Source organism: Vitis riparia, chromosome 16 (assembly GCF_004353265.1).
Source record: "Vitis riparia cultivar Riparia Gloire de Montpellier isolate 1030 chromosome 16, EGFV_Vit.rip_1.0, whole genome shotgun sequence".
In the NCBI taxonomy this organism is placed as follows: domain Eukaryota; kingdom Viridiplantae; phylum Streptophyta; class Magnoliopsida; order Vitales; family Vitaceae; genus Vitis; species Vitis riparia.
Genome location: NC_048446.1, coordinates 19,407,740 through 19,428,677, shown reverse-complemented (window position 1 = coordinate 19,428,677; position 20,938 = coordinate 19,407,740). Strand labels below are relative to the sequence as shown.

The 20,938-nt window shown below is 35.2% G+C and overlaps 4 protein-coding genes across 4 annotated transcripts; all 4 read right to left on the bottom strand.

Moving 5' to 3' along the window:
- Positions 1-578: 578 nt before the first annotated feature.
- Positions 579-1,226, bottom strand: LOC117933386. The gene has a single exon (XM_034854752.1). The coding sequence runs from the start codon at positions 1,224-1,226 to the stop codon at positions 579-581; it is 648 nt and encodes a 215-aa protein (XP_034710643.1).
- Positions 1,227-2,149: 923 nt separating this feature from the next.
- On the bottom strand, positions 2,150-2,987 carry LOC117932875 (late embryogenesis abundant protein At1g64065-like). The gene has a single exon (XM_034854176.1). The coding sequence runs from the start codon at positions 2,900-2,902 to the stop codon at positions 2,276-2,278; it is 627 nt and encodes a 208-aa protein (XP_034710067.1). The 5' UTR covers positions 2,903-2,987; the 3' UTR covers positions 2,150-2,275.
- A 5,584-nt stretch (positions 2,988-8,571) lies between these two features.
- Positions 8,572-12,740, bottom strand: LOC117933385 (late embryogenesis abundant protein At1g64065-like). The gene is made up of 2 exons (XM_034854751.1): positions 12,201-12,740; positions 8,572-8,736 (listed from the first exon to the last, which is right to left on the bottom strand). Exons 1-2 carry the CDS (start codon positions 12,738-12,740, stop codon positions 8,572-8,574), a joined length of 705 nt encoding a protein of 234 aa, XP_034710642.1.
- Positions 12,741-16,520: 3,780 nt separating this feature from the next.
- On the bottom strand, positions 16,521-20,215 carry LOC117934112 (receptor-like protein EIX1). Its single transcript, XM_034855730.1, has 2 exons — positions 17,082-20,215; positions 16,521-16,866 (listed from the first exon to the last, which is right to left on the bottom strand). Exon 1 carries the CDS (start codon positions 20,181-20,183, stop codon positions 17,085-17,087), a length of 3,099 nt encoding a protein of 1,032 aa, XP_034711621.1. The 5' UTR covers positions 20,184-20,215; the 3' UTR covers positions 16,521-16,866; positions 17,082-17,084.
- Positions 20,216-20,938: the final 723 nt, after the last annotated feature.

Sequence of the window (20,938 nt, the reverse complement as noted above, 5' to 3'; positions counted from 1 at the left end):
TGAAAAATATGGTTGATTTACATTCAATCACCACACACTCGGCTACACACCTTGGCCCCTTAACAAAGTCTTAATCTTCAAAGTCAAGTAGATCGAAGATGAATTGGTAAACAGAGTTAGGGGACACCTTTGTCTGGAATTGCCAACCTAGCTAAACACTCACAAGACATCATCTCTCTCTCTCTCTCTCTTTCTCAAACCGCGAGCTTCGGTCACCAAACTCTAAGCTAACTACACAAAACTCAAAACAGTATATTACACTCGAGAATCAGACATTGATGAGCTTTAATTGCAGTTCCAATCTTGGATCTCTACACACACACACACAAACCGCGAGCTTCGGTCACCAAACTCTAAGCTAACTACACAAAACTCAAAACAGTATATTACATTCGAGAATCAGACATCGACGAGGTTTAATTGCAGTTCCAATCTTGGATCTCTTTCTTGACCAAATCAATGTTGATGTTGCAATTCATTGGTGGGGCTTTCTTCTTCTTGAACACCTCCATCAGATGCACCTTCCCACCAAACTCTAAAACAGTATATTACACTCGAGAATCAGACATCGACGAGCTTTAATTGCAGTTCCAATCTTGGATCTCTTTCTTGACCAAATCAATGTTGATGTTGCAATTCATTTGTGGGGATTTCTTCTTCTTGAACACCTCCATCAGATGCACCTTCCCACTCAATTCTCCATGGCTGGTCAGGGTCAAAATCCCGGAATTTAAATCACTGGCCAAGTTTGAATTACTTGATGCGTTGCTTGAAGTCACATCCACAGTTACCTCAATCTCTTTGGTGGATCTTGCCCTTGCTCTACCTTTGGAAATCAAGGCCTCTCCAACCTTGGTGCCTCTATAGGCCAGTGTAATGGTGCTGTTTTCGTACATGTAGTGACCAAAGTTCGTGTTCTTGACAGCTAGTTCTGCATCAAGTCTCATGCTGAAGGATGGAGGTGTGGTGGAGGGGCTGAAACTGAGATCCTCAACGTCAATGGAGTGGAGCCTAAACTTAGGATTCCTGATATTCATGACAGTTACTGCCAAGGCTAATATAATGGCAGTCAGGAAAATGGCGAAAGCAGCTACATATGCTAAGCATTTCATGCCCTTCTTGCGGCGGCGGAGCTCTTGAGACTGCACACTGGCCGACCCTACATAGGTTTTAGGTTCAGCTGTGGTTGGCTCCATGCGGTGGGCCTGTTGATCCTTATCCGCCATTGTGGTTGGCTCTTCGGAAGTACAGAAAGAAGGGTTTTTGCTGTGGAGCTATTGTTGATGGCTTAGCGAGGAGATGATGGTGAGATGGGAGGGCTACGATGGCTATTTGTGAGGTAGAAACCAAAGATGACTCATTTGACTCAAGTGATGCCGCACACCGTTGCTGAAAAAGTTCCAAACGCGTTGGTCGGCTTTTAGCATTTCACTCTGGCAATCTTTTGACTTTTCATATGGTGCAATTAATAGTTTGGGTAAAAGTACAAGAACACAGATTTTTACTGAAACAATTAGTGGGCACCATGCTCATGTCTTGTTGGAAGAAACTGAAGTATAAAAATAAGGGTGAATTAATTTCATTAATCTTTTTTAAGGTTTGAGTTAAATTTACGTTGTCGTAATGAGTTTAAAATTTTGTTAAATATCCTTTTTATTCTAAATTAAAAAAGAGATAGAAAAAAATAACAAATGAGAAAGAAGAAGATGTACTTAATGAAATTTTAAAATTAAGATGACTAGATATATTTAGTCCAAATCTAGATGGAACGTTTTCCTGTATGTTTCTTCTCCTTACAATGCTGGTTGTATGAAAATTATGGTTGTTTGTGGCTTTGATGGTTGTATTGACATTAGATTTAGTTGCTAGTAATATCCAAAGGTTGTATAATACCACACATAAAAAATGTCCAAAGGTTGAAAAGTAGTTTGAGTACGTAGCAGACAGGCGCAGTCCCAAGTCTGACTATGCATGGGGTTGAATACAAGGCAAGCAGCTACTAAGAAATGTCATTGTAGGAGGGGTTTTATCATATGGTCCCGACTTATACATATATATGAAAATCCAGGGCCGCCCCCACCCACTCCCCCCACCCCCCAAAAAATCAAAAAAGAAGAAAAATTACAAAAACCAAAATCCCCAAATTGGTTTTTGCAACAAGGTTGTCATCCAATTTCAGAATAATTGAATGAACGAAATGACTATAGATCTAAAAACAATTACATATGAACACGTTATTCAAGCATATATACAAGTATACATGGAACATTGCCTTTTAATTGCAGTGCCAATCTTGGATCACTTTATCCACCAAATTAATGTTGATGGTGCAATTCATTTCTGGAGATTTCTTGGTCTTGAACATTTTCAGTAGATGCACCTTCCCATCCAACCTGCCATGGCTGGTTAGTGTCAAAATCCCGGAGTTTATATCACTGGCCAAGGCTGAGTTACTTGATACATTGTTTGAACTCACACCCACAAGTACCTGAATCCGTTTGGTGGATCTAGCCCGAGCTTGAGCCTTGGCAATAATGGCCTCTCCAACGTTGGTGCCCTTATAGGCGAGTTTGATGGTGCTATTATCAAACTTGAATTGACCAAAATTTGTGTTCTTGACAGCTACTGCTGCATCAGATCTCATGCTGAATGATGGAGATGCTGTAGAGGAATTAAAGGTGATACCCTCAACCCCGATGGAGCTCAACCGGTGCTTAGGATCTCTGACTCGCATTATAGTTAGTGAAAATAGAATTATAATTACCGTCAGGAACACGGCAAAAGCAGCTACATATGCTAGACATTTCATGCTCTTCTTGGGACGAAGCTCTTCAGAATGCATTGTTGTAGACTCTACATCACTTTTCTGTTGAGCAATATTGCTGGGCTCCTTCTCTGCCATTTTTTGGCTCTTCAGAAGTTGAGAAAAGAGTGATTTGTTTCTGTAGAGATATTGTTGATGATTACTGACTGCTGTCCGAGAATGTGAGGAGGTGATGGTGGGATTTGAGGAATTTGATGGGTCATAGGTATATATGGATGCAAAGTAGCAGCTGATTGAGGATTGAGAGATATAGTCCACCATTGTTGAAGGGTTTGATGGCCTTAATTTTTTACTCACGGAATCTTTGGCTTTTGGTATGCTATAATAAGAATAAACTATAAACTACAGACTCCCACATGGAAAATGATGCCATTCCTCTGCCGCATAACCTAGAATATGGACTGCCCTATAAGTTTTTGGAAGAAGTCTTTGTCTTAAAGTAGTGTAGTCTCATCTCCTGCTACAATAGTTTTATTTCATTGCTGCATTATAAGATTTCTAGTTTCTTTAAGAGAGACAATGATGTCTTTCATATGCTAGTTTCTACCAAATTCTTTTTTGAATTATACACATATATAAACATTCACATGCTATGCCAGTTTCTCCGAAAAGAAATTTAGAACTTTTTGAGGTAAAAGAACAATTTTATGAAAACCGCAAATAAAAAATGGACTGAATCTAAGTACATAAGAAATATACAAAATGACGAAGGTAAAAAAATGAAACATATTAGTGCCACCCCACCCATAATTGTGACAATATTTTTCGTCTTTCTAAGCTCTTTTGTAAAGATTTGATTGAAGTTTATCTATTTCATCGTCTCTATGTAAGAACATAGGGTCCAATGATAGATTTTTCTTTCTTTTGCTTTGTCTTAAAACCCAAAGATTACTACGTGTTGATCACCAAAATTTAATCTAAATTCACTTCGTCATACTTCTCTGGCCCAATTTCTATAGGGTCTTCAAGTTAGAGTTAGGATCTCAAGGCCACCAGTGTTGACCTGTCTACATGGCAAGACGCCCGTATATGGTCAAACGAGCTTTAGATTCTCACATTAATTTCCCAAAGCTTAGGTAACATTAGAACGAGATTTTGGACATCTTTTGAAGAAAAGCTTGTATTGATCTGGTCAAAATTAATCAACAACTTATGGAAATCCCTATAACTCAAAGACTCTAATTTACAATGCCTCATTCCGAATTTTCTAGGTAAAGTTATGACAAATTTTTATAAATGGTTTTGCTTCATTCAAACCTTATGGAAATTCCTAGTTTACCTCCATTTCTTACTTTCCTCAATTTCCTAGGTGAAATTGAGAATGTCAATGGGGGCTTTCGAAACCTATGCTTGGAGGGTTTGTTCCAAGTGGAAACTGTAAAGTCTTTTTAACTTGTCTTGATCAGAGGGAGTTTTTTGGCTAGTTGAATAGAAGTTACCTTTAGTTTATTCGGAGCGATTTCTCAAAAACCTTGTATCTTTTTGGAGGATTCCATTGAATGGTGATGAGTTTCAAGTTTTCATTGGGCTTAAAGGATGGTGATTTTTATATCCATAGGAAATATATCTAGTGACAAGGGAACTTGTGGCAACCTTCTCTCGGACAAGATGATATTCAAGCTCAATGTATTTTGATCCAGCATGAAACATGGGATTAAATGACATATGAAGTGCACTAACATTGTCACAAAATAACTGAGCTAGTTTTTGAAGTGGAATGCCGATTTCTCTCAATAAAAATGAAATCCAAGTCCACTCAGTAGCTGTAGAGGCTACGGAGCGAAACTCTGCCTCGGAGCTAGAGTGTGCATTTCTACACAACCTATTCCAACCATCATCATTCATATTTTAGTGTCTAGCACTCTCACCCTCAATGGGTTCAAATAAATCCTTACAATAAGGGATGTATTCCATTTTTGGCTTCAAATGAACCAATTGGTATTTGTAAGCTTAATCACTATGCTAGAAGATCCTTCCATCATAACCAACACAGGCTTTGATACGCTTGTTGAGAATGACGAGCGATGGAGTTGCATTTAGACGATAGCAAAGCAAGCTAGGACTTAGGTGATGCCATGATAGTGGTTGGATATACAACTGATGAGCTGGGAATGCTAAACCGTACTGGGGGATTGCAAACGACAGTGGGGGATAGTTCACTGATGGGCAGAATATAGCCTTTGTCACCTGTACAAATCAATTCGCTTCACAACCGCAACAGAACAGAAAGCAATTATAGCCTAAAAATATATCAACCAAGTGTCATCGCTGCAATGTGGAAAAACTCGCCCAAAGGAGGTAAAATTAAAACCACAAGAAACCTTCTCCATTTCAAATAAAATAGGAACACAAAGTCCTCACTAGCTTCTTTGGCAGTAAAGAAGAGTGGAAATGCACCAATGCTTGAGATGGAAAACCCTCATCTCATAAATACAGAGAAAGGGAAGATAATGAGAGAAGATATCACAAAAGAGCTTCTATAATGGTTGAAGTTAAAGACCTTCACACTTGGATCAACCCCCCATGAGCCTTGAAAACAGCCCTTATTTTCTTCCGTTCTCTCTTTTTCACTGTCAACAATCTGCCCTCAAATCTGGTCTTCTCTACCTCCAAACGCAGCCTTAGATGCTGCCAAATCGTGCCCATAAACCAGTTACAAGAGCAGTCCAGAATGTGAGCCTTTTCAAAAGACCACTCTCATGGGTTGGAACTCATATATGGGCTAGCCCAACATTTATTTGAATAATAAACAGGCATGTGAAATTTTGGACTATTGTCACTTTATATGGACCCATTTATAGATGGGAGCAACTGATATAACGAACACGTTAAAATTCAGTGATGTGGAAAACGTCCATGGAAATCTGTTAATCTAGAACAGCGAGTGGGCTTCCTTTGGGCTTCTCAAACGCGTCCAATGTCTTTGATTCTTGACTCTTCCACTCAGGAAAGAAGCGTCTATTGGTGGGTTGTGAGGCTTATGATCTTATTATATAGGATTATAGAATAGAAGACGCGAAAATTGTATCATAAAAAATTAACAAATGAAACCCAAGTCAAAGTTTCTAGATTGAGATATTTTAGAAATGAAATCGTTATGCTTAAGAATATAATGGGCCTCCCAGAAAGCAGTGGCCTGAAATTTCTATGTTTCCTACACTTGCAGTCAAAAAGCAGCATTTTGGCCTTCCTCTCTTTAGGGGACGAGCTTCAATACCACCCCTCTTATCACATAATCTTTATAGTGGAATGATGAAATAGGTGGTGCTACCAGTTTCATTATGAATATGGGAATGAAAATGAATGTAAGGGTTAAATAAATGTAGAGACTGAACTCAGCATTTGGTACACAGTACCATTTGTAATGAAAAACTAACAAAGACTCCTAAGCTTTTAATTGCACTTCCATTCTTGGATCACTTTGTTCTCTAAATTAATTTTGATGGTGCAATTCATTTGGGGGGATTTCTTCTTCTTAAACACCTTCATCAGATGCACCTTCCCATTCAATTTGCCTTGGCCGGTCAGAGTCAAAAACCCCGAATTTATATCACTGGCCAAGTTTGAATTACTTGATACATTGTTTGAAGTCACGTCCACAGTTACCTTAATTACTTTTGTGGATCTTGCCTTTGCTTCACCGTTAGAAATAAAAGCCTCACCAACCTTGGTGCCCCCATAAGACATTGGAATGGCAGTTTTGTCATACTTGAATGGGCCGAAATTCTGGTTCTTGACAGTGAGTTCTGCATCGAACCTCATGCTGAATGATGGAGTCGTGGTGGACGAGCGGAGGCTGAGATCTTCAATCTCAATGGAACGAAACCGGAACTTGGGATTCTTGATATGCATTACAGTTAGTGCAAAGGCTAGAATAATAGCAGTCAGCAACACGGTGAAAGCAGCTACACACCCCAGGCGTCTCATGCGCTTCTTATGGCGAAGCACTTCAGAATGAACCCTGGCAGACTCTTCATCAGTATTGACTTGAGCATTAGTTGGCTCCATAGGAAAAACCTGTTGATCCTTCTCTGCCATTCTTTTGGCTCTTGAAAAGAAAACAAACAAGGGTTTTAATTGTTCAGTGTTGATTGCTCAGTGAGGAGATGATGCTGGGATTTGAAGATTGAGATGGGTATATATAAGGTAGAATATGATAGATGACTTAAGTGATATGGCACGCCTTTGTAGAAAAGTTCCTATCGCGTTCATTGGCTTTAGCTTTTGGCCCTTGGAATATGTGGATTTTGGTATGGTATAACTACCATTTTGAGGAAAGTATAAACATATAAACTTCTATAAAAAAAATAATACCACGCACTGCACAAGTTTCCACTGATTTGCACCTAATAAAGTTGTGTGAACTTGGTATCTTCCATAGTCAAAATCTCTCTCCACAAAATCATCTCCGACCATAGCTAACAATATAATAATAATAATAATAATTTTGAAGCTTCCATCTTTAGATTATTCAGCATCTGTACAAGACAATGCAGTGTTAGATACTGTTACACGGTTTCCACATTGTTAGAAGTTTCTAAGCCCATTGATAAAAAATCCCGCGTTCTAGGTTTCTGTATACTCTTCTTTTATGCTTCTTTCCTTGGTAGAGGATGGAGTTGTGTTTAAAACCCGAAAAAATTGGACCTAAAAATATTTACTTATGGGGACTACTCAACAAATGTCCGTTTACATTGATTTTTAATTTGCTATAGCTAGTTGTGTCAATTGATGAGTGTGAATGAACATCTCTTTTTTTTTTTTAATTATTTTTATATTTGAATAACTTAAAATTTAATGAGAATGAAATTAAAAACGATTTGAGTAAAAATCTCACCCATAAATAGGATTTCAATTGATTTCCAAGATGAAGTATTTTGATTTTCTTGATATAGAAAATTTATTAAAAGTATTATTTTAATTACCATTATATTTCTATTAGGTTTTTATGATTTTTTGTGATTGATTTTTATTTATTAAGTAAATTCTATTTTTCTTAATCTTATTATTTAGCAAAACTACAAAATATGTGTAAGCATATTATTATTAATTTATTTTTTATATTCATATTCTCATTGTTACCAAATACTAAAATAAAAACAAATAAGCATTCCATGTATTTTTAGACGTATTCAAACACAATAATTGAAATCATCAAATTTATTCATATTAAAAAAAAAAAGTACAAAAACAAAATAGTCATTTTCATTCCCCATTCTCAAATATTAAAACCACTAAAACTTAATAATGTAATTGCATGTACCGTTGTCAAACTTTAAGTCATCTAAATTGCTTGTTCTTGAGGCCTACCTCAGTATGGAATGTCATGATGAGTGATGCTCTCAACCTCAATAATATGACTCTGCTGCACAAACTAAAATATGGACTGACCGGCCAACAGGTTTCATAAGTATTGATTGGTTTTCAATTGCACAGCAGCACATTTTCTGAAATCAAGATTTTTCCCTCAGTTAGATCTTGTATCAAATTGCAGTGGTTTGAAGATTTCTCCTCTTCTTAAAGCTATGCTGTAAAGAATTTGAAGTTAGTTTGGAAAAGGCTGCCTTTTCAGGTTTCTTTGCTGCCTAGCCTCCACATCAAAGTGAAGCATATGGGGGTTTTCTGTTTCTAGCCTCTTAGTAAAAATACAGTACACTTTTGGGATTTTTTCCTGGGTTTTTCTAGGATTTTTTCTTTTGCTGTTTCTGTTTCTAGCTTCTTGGGTTTTCCGGGATTTTTTTTCCACTTCATTTCTTCTTCTTCTTCTTAGTGAAAATGTCTATATCAAGGCCACATTTCACAAGTTCCTTAAATCCCAATGCATGGCTGCTTGCTGCTTCTTCTTGGGCTGCTTGCTGCTTCTTTTTCTTCCTAGTGAAAATGTCTATATCAAGGCCATATTTGACGAGTTCCTTAAATCCCAATGCATGGCTTTAAGATCAAAATTAACAGGATGATTGCTATGATTATTTTCTTCTTCTTCAATCCCAATGCATGGCTTTAAGATCTAAATTAACATGATGATTGCTATGATTCTTCTTCTTCAATCCCAATGTATGTCTTCTTCTTCTTCTTCTTCTTTTTTTTCTTCTTCTTCAATACAATGCATAGTTTAAGATCCAAATTAACATGATGATTGCTATGATTATTTTTTTCTTTTCTTTAGTTATATCCAAATTAAAGGTTGAGAACCACTCATAGAAGAGCTCAAAAGTTGCAAAAGACCAATTTAATCACAGCCGGATCCAATCCCAAGTTTGATGTAGAAGTTTTAAGGGCAACCAGATCAGTAGAGTAGAGATTGTACAAATCCCGAAAATGGAAGCCTTAATCCAGCATATCCGTTCTTGATGAACTTTATTGAATGTTTGATCAGAACTGCAACGAGAAGAAAACAGTCGTACTTTAATGTAGTCAAGCTGCTCGATTGTGCGTATAGGTTGTTGTGCTGGGGACTACATCCCACAGGACCTAATTAGCACTAAGTACTGGTATTGTTCTAAGTCTTAGTCCTACAGGATTCAAATAAAATTAACCAAATATACGTAATACAATATAAAATAAACAATTCCTAAAAACAGAAAAAATAGAAAAAATAATAGCAACAAAAGAGAGATATATCATATTTATCAGTTTCGATAAGAATATCTTACCCATGTCATCAGGCAAAGACAACCAATTCATTACCTTCAAATCAGACAATTACAAGAGTTGGAAGAATATCAAAGTTAGAGGTTCTTACTTGACAAAGAGCCTTCTCTGCACTAATGTTTGCTAGAGTTACTAACATGCCTTGGTTTATAAGCCTACAAGCCTAGGCAACGCTAACATATAATGGATGTGGGACAAAGAGTCAATAGAATAAAAAAATACTAAGTAACCCAAAACCCAACAAATCTCCACCTTAGTGAAACTAATTATCCACTACCAATTTCAAGAATTGAAGTATTATTTGATAAGTGAACTAACTATCACTTCCTCTAAATACACCTCAAATGCACTCATACATGTACCTAAAGGTGTTCAAACTCGCATGATATTAATTGAGTCTAAAAAGAAAGAAAAAGGAATATCATCATTGACTACCAAATGTGCATATGCCACCGTATCAATCAATCGAGTAAGCATTCAAATCTCTCGATCTCCTTTTAGTCTACCAATTGCAATCAAAATTTGCTATTGTGAAAGTAGTTAAGTTGATGCATCTTCTTCACTTATGATACCTTCATTGGTCATTTGAAGACAAAATCTAATCAATATTTCTCCACAAAAAAATAAAAAAATAAAATGCACTAGAGCAAAAAATGTGTTAGCAATCACAATTGTCTGTAGGTTTGTAGACCATACTTCTATAAAATTTTTGCTCTCAATTGCAGTTGATATTATATGATTGATGAAATGGCATGCATAAGCAACTCCCTCAGCTCAAAGCTCCTTGCTCAAAATCCAACATTTAAAAACATACATCAAACCTTTTCCAAGAAAGTTCAATTCATATACTGTGCTACTCAATTCTAACGTGGTGCACTTGTAACTATGAAGTCTCAAATAATGTCCTCATTTTGACATATTTGGGAAATGGATTACTTTTGTATTCATCACCATTATCTAGTCTCAACTATTTGATTTTCTAGCTAGTTTGAGTTTTAACCATTTCATTCCAAAAACAATTCAAAATTAAAACTTCATCCTAATAAGTTTTCAAGACAAACACCCAAATTCTTTTGAAGCGGTCAATGAAAAGTAACAAAATAGTATATACTTCTCAAGAAAGCTACATTGGTTTGTCCCAAACATTTCTATGGGTATATCCAAGATATCTTCAGTATGATGGATTGGTAGTCTCAAATTTCATTCTTGTTTGTTTTCGGAAAATGCAATGCTACAAAATCCTAGTCTACAAGTTTTTTTCACTCTTTAATAACCTTTAATTGCTTCACCAAGCTCGATTGGTGAAGTCTTTTCACCTACATGTCCCCAACGCATATGTCATAACCTTGTGCTTTCTAATCTTTCATCATCTTTAGAGTTTGTAACCACTCGTTCAATAATTATACTTCCTTAAAAGTAGTACAATTTTTTCTTACTTCTTTCATCACCACAAGTGCACATAACATAATTACTTTCATCTCATGGATTCTAATTAATACTCTTATTGAGATTTTTTTTAAAAAAAATTTGGTTGATATTGAACATCTATCAAGCTTTTGATTGATCCGACATGTATGAGTTTTTAATTGGATTGTACATATTCTTGTTGTCTTATAAGCATTTATTACTAATAACTCCACCATATATATATATATATATATATATATATATATAAACAACTCCACCATGTAATTCATCTAAGTTAGAAAACAACTCCTTGAAGAGACACATGTGATAAGTGGATTTAGTATAAAAAATTCCATTCATCTAAGTTGCATACTAAAGATAAGCCAATCAAAGCAAAGCTTGACTTATCATCTCCATACTTGACTACATAAGCATCAAACACTATCTTGTCTTTATTCTTCTTTTGTAGTTTATGATGATCTTTCTTTCAATGCCTATTTTTAGGGCAAAAAGCACATTCCTCTTTCACAAGTTTTCCTTTAGATGAAGAGTTCTCTTTTTCCAAGTTTATGACTTCGAGATCTGCTTCACATTGTTAATATTTCTTATGAAATTTCCCTATAAACCTTTTGGAGCTTCTTGTATTTAGAGTTTAGTAAAGTAATATGAAAAGTCACCTTATCTTTGCCATAAAATAAGGTGACGGTGAGATGTTCATATTCATTCAAAAATTAATTTAACAATGACAAACTTTACTCTCATCTTAAATATTTTCATCCACATTCAACAAATCTACTATTATTTGTCAAAAGTATGCATGTGATCATTCATACCAAATTTGGTTTGTATTGGTAGTGAAAAAGTTTCTTCTCCAAATCCACATTAATGTTGATTAAAGCCACTAAGATACCTTAGCAAAAGGATGCGGACTTATTTATAAGCCCTCATGCCTAGGCAAAACTAATATCTAGGTGAGGTAGGACAAAGAGAGAATAAAAAAATAATAATAATTAAGCCAAAAACCAATATATATAAATATGGTGAGATAGATAGGATTGATGGTTCCTCCTAGATATCTAAAATCTATCCTAGAAAATATATAAAATATACTTCATCTAAAAATTATGACACATGGTTGAAACATCATTCAACATACATCTTCAAAAGGAAAAATACATACACAGAGCAAAACTCTAATCCAATCCCTCTTATTAGTAGAATTCATTTTTTATCTGCATTTTAAATCTTGGATGCGTTTACGTACTAAGTTAATGATGATAGTGCAATTCATTTCTGCATATCTCCTACTCTTCATTACCTTCATCAAGTGCACCTTCCCACTCAACTTCCCTTGGCTGGTCAGTGTCAAAAACCCGGAATTTAGATCCCTGGCTAAGTTTGAGTGGCTCCATACATGGTCTGAATTAACATCAACTGTTACATTCATCTTTTTGGTGGATCTAGCCCGAGCTCGAGCCTTGGAAATCTTGGCATCCCCAACATGATCACCTCTGTAAGCTAGTGTAATGGTGCTGTTCTTGAATTTGAAGTGTCCAAAATTGGTGTTCTTGACAGCGACTTTGGCATTGAATCTAATGTTAAATGAGGGTGAAGTTGTGTCGGATGTATAGTTGAGATTCTCAATAGAAACAGCACGGAACCGAAACTTCGGACTCCTGATACGCATCAGGGTGACTACACAGACCATTATAACAATGGTCTCGAACAAAGCAAAAGCAGCAAGATATGCTATATATCTTGTGCATTTCATGCGGCGGAGCTCCTCAGACTCTACATCAGTTTTGGCTGGCCCACCAGTGGGTTCAATGGGATGGACCTGTTGCTTCTTCTGTGCCATTTTTTTTGCTTTGGCTCTTGAAAAGTTAAGAAAATGGGGATTATTGGAGAGAGAACTGGTTGGTTTGAGGAGACCAATTGTGAAGGAGATGATGGGAAGTAGGGGGGGCGGCAATGATCTAATGAGCTATATAGATAGATATATATATATACCTGTGAGCAGCTGGTATACTTAAAGAGGCTAAAGTAGGACTGCTGGTGGGCTTCCTAGACCCTTCTCAACCGTGTCCAATTCATGACTTTTCGGCTCAAGTTTGGACTTTTATTCATATAAGCACAGGAGCTTCTATTTGTTGGATTGTGTCACGTGCTTTGTATAAATGATAAGATGTGCAGGTGTCAGACTGAAAAAATGTATACCAAAGTTTCTAGATGGAGGATGTAACAAGGAAAACCTTATCGATAAAGTATAGGGCCAGGTGAGAAATCACATTTGTGATCTTCATTTATAGAGCTTTTTTCTTCTACCTTGTTATGCTTTCTCGGCAATCAACTGTTGGACTCTCTTCCTATCGCAGCCAGGGAGAGAAGGAAAATTGGAAAGAACTTAAAATCTTGCATTCTGTTTAGCATATGAAGTAAGAAAGTAAATCAAAATATAAAGAAAATTAAATGGAAATTTATACAATTTTAAATTATTCATTTTTTTTTATATAAGGGATAAAAAAAAAAAAAGGAGAACCATGTGAGTCTATCAATTTCAAACCCATATTTTATTATTTTTAAATTTTTATTACTATTTTCTTTGTCCAATACTTTCCCATAAAACTTTTGAATATTTAAATAAAGCCTTAAAAGAAATGATGAGCAAGGAAAATGCCTACTTTGAGACTTCTAGTAGTTTTGTATCTCTTTACAATTTGTGATCGACGACTTCAAAATTAAGGCATTATTTTATTTCTCGTTATTCCATATTATATGTCGATTTTTCTTACTTCCTCAAAAAAATGTTGTGTATGTTCATTTCTACTCCGTATTGACCATATTTGGTTATTGAAAATTTGAAGGAAAATATAAGAGAAATAAAATAGAGAGAGGAAAAAAATTAAAAATTAAAAATAGATCCAAAATCAATGAATTGTTTATGTCATTAGGTAATTTCAACTTCAAATCAACTTATTTCTTATATTTTCGCACTTTTTATAGTAAAACTAAATATGATAAAATATTTTTTTTTGTTCTTTAGTATTTTCCTATAACGAAACATAACCATAATGTTTTCTGTAATAAGATTCAAATTGTGGATGATAGGATTTGGTGGAGATAACAAGTTAAAAATAATCCTTTTCTAGGTCTTAGAAGAATTTTTTTTGAGTTTGGGGCTTTTAATGTTTAGATTAAGGAAAAAGTTTCAATACTATGCTAAATGTAAATAATTATATTAGCAATTCTAGCATTGGTATTTTTGATTGGGAAAAACTAAAATAAATAATATCATAACAGAGAGAAGAAAATAAGAGAACAAAAACAGAAATAAAATTAATAAAAAAATCATGTACCTATTGTGCTTGATCCTAAAACATATATTTATGGTTAGCATTCTTAAGTCTCAAAGCCCTAATTTTTTTTTTCAGTCAAAATATTTTCTAATTGACTAATTATTAAAAATACCTATTCATATAAGAGAATGTCATGATAAAATATTTTTCTTGTAATAATAAGAAAGTCCTTATAAGAATATGATAGACAAAAAAAATTTACTCAAATGAGATTTTAAAATAATTTCAAAAAATTTTCCATATAAAATCTATAATGAAAACTATGTTGAAATAGTACTAAACAACAATCCATGCAATTTCCATGAATGGAGCTAAAAGGCATAATATATAAAGACTTCAACGTCTGCATCTTTATATACACCATATGTAAAGAGAAAAAAATAACATAATGTCTACCATAATATTCTCTATATTTGTCTTATCTCATAATCTTAATTTGTTTTTTAAACTGTTTCTCTACCCCAACTTTTCAAAATTTGAAAGCATTTTAGTGCTTCAATTTTATGATAAAACAAATAAACATGTAATGATTATCAATAAAGGAGATGAAGAATTGCACACATGAGTGTGTAAGATCTCCAAAATGTCATAACTCCTAGCATCTTTTATTTGTCATGTTGGTTTACTTTACTTTAATACTGCCTATGCAAGTACTCAAATTAGTAATTGAAGTCAAGAAGCTCAAGGGCTGATTCATTTACTAATATATATTTTTTTTTATATTTAATCCTTTTAGTGGAGGTATCACCAAATCTTCCATGCCACAAAAGAGACTAATTTCTTATTTATAACACTTGTTTAACACCAACATTATTACCATGCATAGTGATAAGGTTAATCAAAGGTGGAATTTAAATAAAATGTAAAAAGGGCATCATCCAAATTACCATCACCAACAACAGTCTTTCAATATATGTAAAGAGGTTCAAAGAAATTAAACTAAACCCCTGAGATGAATTTTAGAAACTGAGATAACTAGGTTTCTTGGGAAAAATGGAATATAAAATATTTTATTACGGTCTAAATTAAACAACATCATATCTAAGAGCAACTTTGTAGATTGCAATAGCTTCAAAATGTGAATATATCCTATATTTAAAAAGATGAAATATTCACTTTCCCTTACTTCTAGTGTTTTATGAAGTTTTGTATGGTTTGCAATATGAATTATAAAACTAGAATCAATCCAACATATGTTGTAAGAAATATAACTCGTATTAGATTCATAACACACTTGGAGATTGGATTCCATATCTTCTCAAGAGAATTCTCATTTGGGGTAACTCTTCTTTTCAAGTCCTTTCTTCTTGTAGCAAAAGAACTTAATAGCACTCTTATCAACTTCAATAAAAGTCGATAGTATTCTTTTTATGAGCACTTTCCATCCTTTCTTAGTCCAACCTCCCTTCCTCTTGCATACACATAACTAGCTAGTAGTCCATGGATACACTTTTTTTCTTATTTGTTGTTATAAGAAATTTTTAATGGTTCATATTTAAATTGGAGTGAATTGAGGATGAAGTGAATATAAAAGGACTCAAATATCTTAATCTCTAATGGTTTGAGTTGCACTATTATATTCCTTATTTCCACAATGTGTTCACACACTCCTTTGGTGCCAAATCTTCATGAATGACAATTTATTAATTAGGATGCAAGCTACTACCTTGTTAGAAGCCTGAATTTACTTCTCAATGATGGATATTTTTGTACTTGATTAGATCTTTTATAGAACAATGGGATATGTAATTAAATTATTGGCAGATATGAGATTTTATTTTAAAATCTTGGGTCTTTTGGGTTTTAGCTTTTATAGCACCCCACTCAATAAGGAAAAGTAAAATTACATAGATTCCAGTAATAAAATTTTCGGTACTTGTAACCAAGAGAAAATGTCACAGGAGAAATTAACTACACTTTTTTAAATTTTGTATTATTGGACATTTTTTTTTTTGTCTTTAATAAGCCAAAAAGTTTGAGGATTGCCTTAATTTTGCATTAATAAACCAAAAGATGAGAGTGTAAGAGAAGATGACTATATTTTAATTTTCTTCTCAATTATGGAGAAAGGAGAAGTCATGGAAAAATAACAGAAAAAAAGAAGAAGATATTATTAAAGTGGATTCTGTCTTGAGCTTTTGAAGTACTTAGTTGATTAAAGAGTAGTAGAAAAATTAGTATGGTCAATTACTTGATGGAAGATATACAGCACAAGGACACTAAAAGAGAATTACCAAAACACTGCTTCCAAGGCAGGGTTTATTATACAATAAAAGCACAACCAAGCCGAGAAGTTCTACAAGGAAACAACTAAAAGAGAACTACCAAACCACTGCATCCAAGGCAGGGTTTATTATACAATAAAAGCACAACCAAGCCGAGAAGTTCTACAAGGAAACAACTAAAAGAGAACTACCAAACCACTGCATCCAAGGGAGGGTTTATTATACAATAAAAGCACAGCAAAGCCGAGAAATTCCAAAAGGAAACTAAAGTACCAAATGAATAATAGCGCAAACCAAACAAACAATTACATAGTAAAACATAACCAAAGAAACTTACAGCCACAATGATCATTAAATACACCCAGTGCTCCTAAGACGGATAAGAGGAAGGCAAGCTGGAGTCCTGCAACATAAAGGAAAAATTATATTCATCAATTTGAAATAGTTGGAAGGAAATTTTGAGCTATTGCTCTTGGTTTTTAGTAGTTAATAAAAGGGGGCTTGAGTAATAATGGAACGTACTTTCCTTTTTAGTGATTAGCCTTCCCTAAATATGATTTTTTTTAGAAATCATGTAGATAAATAAAGAGACAAAGAAAGAAAGGAGACGGATGTTACCATTTAGTTTCGTGCAATCCTTAGTAGGTAATCTTTTGCTTTCGTCACAAATTCAAAATACGCAATTCTCCATGAGGTTTTGAGTATTAAAGTGCCACAGACTCCCCAAAATCCTATTATGAATCCAAGTACAATGCTAATACACAACCATAAGTCATTTGCCGCTTCTCGAATGTACCCTTCAATGGTGGGGGAATCTTTCCTTATTTCATCTCCAGGACACTTTTTTAGAAGGGGTAGACCACAAAGTTGAGGATTTCCCTCGTATGTGGAAGAATTAAAACTCTGTAGTTGAGTGCCCAATGGAATTCTATCAAATAAGTTGTTGTTTGATAGATCTAAGACACTTAGGCGAGTTATTTCAGAAAGACCATCAGGAATTTTACCTATAAGTTGATTTCGAGACAAGTCAAGAACATCCAATGCTTTCAATTGACCAATTGTAGGAGGGATTAATCCTATCAAATTATTTCGTGATAAATTCAATGAAACCAATTCTAAAAGATCGGTTACCTCTCTAGGAATCTCCCCTCCTAGTTTGTTACTTGAAAGATCGATACTCTTTACAAGTCCAAGAGTTCTCTTGTACTCAAGTTCTCTTCCTTTCCATTGAAGCAACTGCTCATCAATATAAGAGCTTCGACGTGACAACTCTTTGAAATAAGGGATTGTATAGTTGTATCCAATGACTAAATTCCCCTTCTGATCCATAGCAGTGAAATTGCTGAAGCATCTTGGTATCATTCCTGAGATATTATTGATAGAAAGGTCTAATATTTGAATTCTTTTGAGTTGACACAAATCCAAAGATATACTTCCAGTAAATCTATTGGATCTTAAATTAAGAATAATCAAATTTGATAGACTTCTTCCTATCCAAGAGGGTATTTCTCCTGACAGGCTATTTTTTCCCAAATCAATAACCCTTAAATTTGTGCAATTCTTCAAAGACAAAGGCAATTCTCCTATTAAATTGTTATTGCGCAAATGCAATGTTTGAATTGCTTGTAAGGAGCCGATTGAATTTGGAATTTTCCCAGAAAAATTGTTACCTTCTAAATTAAGAACTACTATTCCTTTCCATTGTGCCCAACAGTCGGGTAGCTCTCCTGACAATAGGTTATTTGAGAGGTCGAGATAGGCCACAGCTCCACGACCAACTGCACACAATAAAGAAATTGACCCTGAAAACATGTTTTTGGACAAGTCCAACCATCCAGCTCGAAAAAGAAACAGTGGTATTGAGCCCTCAAAACGGTTCGAACTCATATCCATTTGAGCAAAATGAGCAAATCTTAATGACAAATTCGGCACAATTCCAGTGATCTCATTGTTGGAAATATTTAACCGATATAAGTGGGAACTGAAATTCCAAAACCAATTGGGTATGACATCCGAAATTCCAGAACCTGAGATATCAAGCCAACCAACACCTTTCTGAGATCGAAGCCAACCTGGGAAACGTGGTCCCAGTTTGCAAGAGGCTAATAGTATATGAGTGGGTTGAAATTGGGGAACCCAGTCTGAGCTCAAATTCAAAGTCAACAGGGAGTTGAAAGCTAAGTCAAAATGTTGCAATTTGGAGAGATGAAAGAGGTGGGATTCAGAAACAGTGCCTTGCAATGAATTCCAAGGAATATTCAAAACTTGAAGCTGAGATAGCTGTGCCATACTTTCAGGTAAAGTCCCATTTAATTGATTGTATCCAAGTTCCAACCTTGTCAACGATGAAAATCCAATAAAATCAGGGAGTGATCCAATAAATCTGTTATGAGATAAATCCAAAATCTCCAATGTGTCATTTGCACAAGCCAACAAGTTTTTTGCAAGTACTCCAGCAAGATTGTTTCGATGCAACTCGAGTGTTTGTAACTTACATAAATTGTTGAAGGATTTTGGAATCTCACCTTCAAGTTGATTCAAAGAGAGGCTGAGAGTTCTAAGAGAGGTCATGTTCCCAAAAGTGTCCGGAATTGAACCTTGTATCTGATTACGAGAAAGGTCAAGATAAACAAGGCTACTACTAAAAGATTTTGGAATCTTGCCTTTAAGATGATTCCTAGAGAGACCAAGAGATGCCAGAGAGGTCATATTCCCAAAAGTGCCCGGAATTGAACCTCGTATCAGATTGTTAGAGAGCTCAAGATGAACAAGGCTGCCACTGAAATGTGTTGGAATCCTACCTCCCAGTCGATTCTTGGAGAGATCGAGATATGCAAGAGAGACCATGTTCCCAAAAGCACCCAGAAGAGAACCGCGTAGAAGATTATAAGAGAGGTCAAGATGAACAAGGCTGTTACTGAAGTTGAACAACCAGGGGTATATGGAAGCAGTATGGAGCTGATTAAAAGAGAGATCAAGGAGAACAAGGGATGCAGAAGAATTAACAAGGGAAAGAGATGGAGTGACTAGAGAAGGAAGATCACAAGATTTTAGGTGTAGTTCAATGAGAGAAGGAAGTTTGGTAATTGCTTCTGGCCATTGGATGACTTTACTGAGGTTAACGCCATTCAGGTTAAGGTGTGTTAAAGAAGAAAGGTGTGAAAGCCAGTCAAGATTTTCAGAACTCATGCGGGAATTACCGCTGAGATCAAGAGAATTCAAGTTTGAAAGATTTCCAAGTTGACAGGGAAGAGTTCCAAAAAAGTGGGACGAAGAAAGATTGAGATATCTCATTTTGGTGAAGGAACCAATGAATTCAGGCATAGACTCCCCTTCGAAATTGTTGCCGCTGAGGTCCAAATGACGCAAGTGTTGCAATCCAAGCAACGAATGACTAATCTTACCTCTTAAATACCGGCTCTCATTGAATCCATACGCGCCAAGATCAAGCATAACTACATGACCTGTTAGATTGCTACACTGGACTCCTTCCCATCTGCAACAGTCTGTTTTGTCCTCTTCATTCCCCCATGAAGAAAGAATCCCAAAATCATCGACAATGCCTTGTTTAAACTTCAGGAGAGCTTGTCTCTCCCTCCCTATACACCCAACTTCAGCATCACCCTCGCCAATACTGGATCCGAGGCCAGGTTTAACACACAGCAAGAGCAAAGTGAACCCTAGAAGTGGTTGAAAGGACCCTCCAACCATCTCCAACATGAAGAAAGAAAAACACTCACAAATAACTGAGAATTTGCAAGTACTTCTGGTTTTGAGTTCTCAATACAGCAAGCACTGACCTAAAGAATATGATGTCCTCGGAGAAATTCCCAGAAAAGAGATAAAATTTAAAATAACAACAATAAAACAAAAAAGAACAGCGAGGTCGCAAGAAATTAAAGAAAAATGAAAGATAACCAACTTGAACGATACTTCACATTTTTTTGTTCAAACAAGTGAAGCACTCATAAGTTTGACTGGCAGGTGGGCATTAAAATATGCATATTTCCATGGGCAATTGAGGAGTAAAGTTCCATATGCCTTCAATTCAATAGCAATGCTAATATATATAAAACCATGAGAGTCAATTGCTCTTTTCTTTTTTTACTCTTGTCTTCACTGAGCGGCCTAGGAATCTTCAGTCAATTGCTTTTTCTTTTATTCTTTTTTTAAATCTTGTCTTCACTACGAGTGATCTAGAAGTCTTCACCATGAGTGACCTAGTCTTTTTTTTTTTTTTTTTTCATTCGATGAACATTATATATATATTTTTTTCCATTTTTTTTCCCAAAGAGTTGGACCACAAAGTCGAGACTCTATGAGTAGCTTAGATTCTTCACCATGAGTGGCCTAGGATATAACGGAAGCATCCTCAAATCAAGAAAATCCCTCAAATCAAGCAACAAAAATGACTGTAGATTTTTAGCCTTCATTCAAGGATGTAACAACCCTTATTTTCCTTGTAACCGATAGCC

Bases quoted from the DNA above. Each gene is read 5' to 3' on its own strand.
- LOC117933386 (XM_034854752.1), bottom strand. From the start codon at position 1,226: ATGGCGGATAAGGATCAACAGGCCCACCGCATGGAGCCAACCACAGCT.
- LOC117932875 (XM_034854176.1), bottom strand. From the start codon at position 2,902: ATGGCAGAGAAGGAGCCCAGCAATATTGCTCAACAGAAAAGTGATGTA.
- LOC117933385 (XM_034854751.1), bottom strand. From the start codon at position 12,740: ATGGCACAGAAGAAGCAACAGGTCCATCCCATTGAACCCACTGGTGGG. The intron at 8,737-12,200 runs GTAATGAAGAGT...TTGGGATTTAAG, and splicing joins GGAAGGTGCACTTGATGAAG to GAACTCGTCAAATATGGCCT.
- LOC117934112 (XM_034855730.1), bottom strand. From the start codon at position 20,183: ATGTTGGAGATGGTTGGAGGGTCCTTTCAACCACTTCTAGGGTTCACT.